This window comes from Pteropus vampyrus, unplaced genomic scaffold (assembly GCF_000151845.1).
Source record: "Pteropus vampyrus isolate Shadow unplaced genomic scaffold, Pvam_2.0 Scaffold50, whole genome shotgun sequence".
NCBI classification, from domain to species: domain Eukaryota; kingdom Metazoa; phylum Chordata; class Mammalia; order Chiroptera; family Pteropodidae; genus Pteropus; species Pteropus vampyrus.
The window spans coordinates 8,347,056-8,351,053 of record NW_011888831.1 but is presented as its reverse complement, the minus strand read 5'-3'; the positions used below and the strand labels follow the sequence as shown (position 1 = coordinate 8,351,053).

Below are 3,998 nucleotides of genomic sequence, written 5' to 3'. Positions count from 1 at the left end.
AGAAGGTTTCACAATAGGCCACCTGGAAGGACCCTTTGATACTGAAGTTCTAGGAAGCAAGACAACAGAGAACCCCCCTCGCCCTCCCGGGTCTGCAGCCTCTCAGGTTGGCTAATTCTATTTCTTCTCCAAGAGGGAAGGAGGGAGGAGGAACTCCTGGCCCTCAATCAGGGTGCAAAGGCAGCACCCCAAACCCAAGGAGCAAAACTTATATGGCTCAGGACTCTGCCTGCCAAACCACATCCCTTCCAGGGATGAGGTTGAGTTGGTTCTGCCACTTTTCCTGGACCCCAACTCCATTCTAGACCAAGGGTTCACCTGGAAGATACTGAAGACCCCAGGTCCGAGTAGACATTGGTCCTGGTCTCGTCATCAGGGCAGGGGCTGCTGGGGGCGCAGTCCACGTCGTCCCCCTCCCCGTAGTCTTCAAACTGCTCCTCGTTGCTGACGAGCGAGGTGGTGGAGTGTGTGGAGAGGTCTGATGTCGTTGTGGATGGAGTATGGGCCAGGGGCCTACGTATCAGAGAAGTACTGGCTGTTAACGAGGCTGCAGCCTGGGTGTGGAAACCAACCACCCCACCAGGAGGTCGACCGGTACTACAGATGTCAGGAACCGGATCAAGTGTGTACCTTGTGACCTGGTAGGTACGCTTTTGGGACCTTGTCCTAAGGGAATCATCTCACTACAGAAACTGTTTCTGCCTGAGAGATATTCAAACCACTGCTACTCTCGAGCAGCAAACATTGCTTACAACTTAAGGGTTAACCTACAGCTACATTAAGTTACACTTATTAAATTATAACATATTAGTAAATTAAAGTATGGACTGTCAAATCATTGTTGAAAGGTTTATTAAAATACTGGCAATAATGTGGAAAAATTAATATAAATTAGAAGTAGATATAAAATTCTAGATATAGTACGATTGAGCATGAACAGGTCTATACAGAATAAGAAAAAGTAGGTATTTAAGCAGTAATAGAACCTGGCTTTGGGTGGTGGGCCTAGGAGTAAAGTTAGTTATTTCCTCTCCATTCTCACTTTCTCCAGTTTTTTCAAGTTCTGTTTAATTGGCTTATACTTTAATGATGAAATGAAGTTTTAAAATAAATAACAATGAGTTACTAGGTGAGACGCTTCCCTCAGTTCATAGAGGGAAAACACACGCGGGTCAGAGACCCTGGGCCCCTCATGAGTGACCCACAGTATGGCCAGTATCAGGGCTGGTTGAGCCCGTGTGCGACCTGAGAACAAAGAGAAGTACAACTCATCACCTGAGAAGATATAGCTTCCTTTTAGTCATTATGCAGTCATTCCTGCATGAATTAGGGTTTCACCAAGCTACAAAGCCTCCACACTTATAAATGGGAAACCTAAAAGAAGTATAATGGGTTAAGGCAACGATTCTCAAACTGTGCCCCTGAGGAACCCCAGGTTCTAAAAATCACAGTGTGAATGACAGGAGGCTAAAGATCAAATCTTCCGGTACTTCTGCCCAATTTTATTTACTTACTTATCTGCCTTAAGGTTCTTTAGCACCTCAGGTTGAATTAATCACACCCTTCACTTCCTCCTATAAATTTCACTAAAACTCTTGGCACCTGCTGCCGGCTGCCTCCTGGTAATTGATAGGTCCCAGAAACCAATGGGAACAATCAAGTGGCAAATAATTAGCCAAAAAACCAACAGGTCTATTATGAGTGACCATTTGTCCTTGGGTTGGTTAGTCACAGGAATAGCTGATGGACCACTCCCAGGAAAGACCTGGATAAACAACTCCACAGGGCCCACCTCAAACTCCCAGAGCCCCTGAGTTTGAGAACCCTTGCATTGAGAAAATGTATTAGGTTGAGCCATATGAAATTGCCTTTTTTTAATGGGAGAAAATGATTAAAAATTGACTGTTTCAAATGCTTCAACTGATATTGGAACCTCTCTCCTGCCTCTCCAAATCTCTGGGTTGGCCATGACCAACGCCTTTTTCTGATACATAGGATGTCAACTCCCAATTGTCACAGCCTCTTCAGTTGTGGCAGTGGCTGTTGCCCGTCACCCCATAAACATTGTATAATTCCTCCAGAGACTGAGTAAGGGCTGGGAGGGGAGGGACTCCCTCCGTTGACACCACCAAAAAATGACACTGCCCCATTGGGAAGTCACTAGTCCTAATGATGTTTTTAAATAACATTTCTAACTACAATAAGTCATGAGCAATAAAGAAAATACAGAACATATAGTAGAGTAGATGGGTGGTAATTAAAACAATCAATAACCCTATCATCCTGAAAGAACTGCTAATTTTCTGGAGTAATTTTTCATAGCCATTTCCTAATGGATATGTATATGATTTTCTGTTTTGTTTTTAACAAAACTAAGATCATACCTCATGAACATCTTTGTAACCTGCCTTTTAAAAGTTAATTGAGACCATATAATCCCATATCACTGAAGTCAATTAAAACTTGATTTTGCACGGCTGTCTAAAATCCCCAAACTAGCCCTACTGTTAAACATTTGGGTTTCTTAGCATTTTTTGCTATTTGGAAAACCCACAAAACTTATGCCTATAATGCAAATCCTGAGCACTTCTCACGTTTACTTCTGGGGAATCCCTCAAAGCAGCGGTCCCCAATTTTTTGGCACCAGGGACCAGTGCTCCTATAAGAATCTAATGCCCAGTGATCTGAGGTGGAGCTGAGGTGGTGATGCTAGCGCTGGGGAGTGGCTACAAATACAGATGAAGCTTCGCTTGCTCACCTCCTGCTGTGTGGCTCCGTTCCAAATAGGCCACAGACCAGTACTGGTCCTCAGCTCAGGAATTGGGGACCCCTGTCTTACAAGAACTGCACCTCTGGGCCCAGGGGCCACATACGGAGTTCCAGACAGTTTTAACTCACTTGTCCTCTGGCAAGAACAGGCTCTCCAGGCCCCCGTCTTTCTCCTCGGTGGGACTCCTGACTGATCCCTCCAGGCTCTGGGTGCTTTCCATGGGGCTGCCCATGTCTGACTCCGGGGGGCCCTCAGGTAGAGCCAGCGTCATAGCCTCCTCTTCATCCTCAGGAAAGAAGCCAGGCTCCCTGGGGAGGATCTCACCATCAGCAAAGGTTGGGCCTGGCACCTTGCTGCCCTGAGAAAGACAGAGGGGGACAGAATGAGTGAGGTTGGCTTCCCAGGGCTCAGCATTCCTCCTCAGATGGCAAGGACTTTGGCAGGGGCAGGGACCCTGAGATCCTGAGTATGAGAACGTCTGCCAGGTGATTCCTCTCAGGGGCCTCTCACACTGCCTGCCTCATGGAAGCCCAGTGAGGAGTCTGAACCCCAGAGACAGCCATCCATAGAGAAGGGTCACAGCCGATCCAGCCACATGGCTCGGGGTACCTGGGCAGCTCATCAGGGTCCCCAGAGGAAGTCTGCACAGGAAACCAAACGACTTGGGGAAAGCTTCTTGGTGATAGGTTTCAGGGCCTAGCCACAATGAATGGCCACCAAGGACTATAACCCTGACCCTAGCTGTTTGCTGCAACATGGAACAGGGACATTTGCACAGCACGATGTGAATCCATCCTCCATGACTCTGGGCCTATCCAGTGACCTCTCAGAACCTCAGTTCTCTCTGTAAATTGGGAATGGCACTGAAATCTTACAGTATCACTACGTCACAGTAGGACCTCAATTAATAAATCCTGGCCACAGGACATGCCAATCTGAAAAGGACGGTCTGCCTTGGCCCGGCCCCAGCCACACAGGGGAGCAAGAATACCAGGTCTCTCAATTCTGAGCTTTGGGCTGGTCCCCAGTGCCTAGCACACTGCTCGGGACAATGTCAGTGTGAGACAAACATGTGCCTGAACCCTTTGCTAAAATCACACAGAAGCAGTGGTCTGGCTTTATTCAGCATTTACCCTCATCTGAGGGACAGCTTTCTACAAACTATTTATTGGCGCTTCTTTATCTCTAAGGAGGTACGTACCTCCCAGGTGGCACTGCTTCTACCCGC

The 3,998-nt window shown here is 47.2% G+C and overlaps 1 protein-coding gene across 1 annotated transcript in view; it reads right to left on the bottom strand.

Annotated features, from left to right (window-relative positions):
* Positions 1-3,143, bottom strand: part of RAB11FIP4 (RAB11 family interacting protein 4) — a 14,334-nt gene extending 11,191 nt beyond the window's left edge. Inside the window, exons 1-2 of the mRNA XM_023530376.1 lie at positions 2,899-3,143; positions 319-513 (exon numbers count right to left, since the gene is read on the bottom strand). Coding sequence (XP_023386144.1) covers positions 319-513; positions 2,899-3,041 — 338 coding nt within the window. The 5' untranslated portion in view covers positions 3,042-3,143. The remainder of the gene's footprint in view (positions 1-318; positions 514-2,898) is intronic.
* Positions 3,144-3,998: the final 855 nt, after the last annotated feature.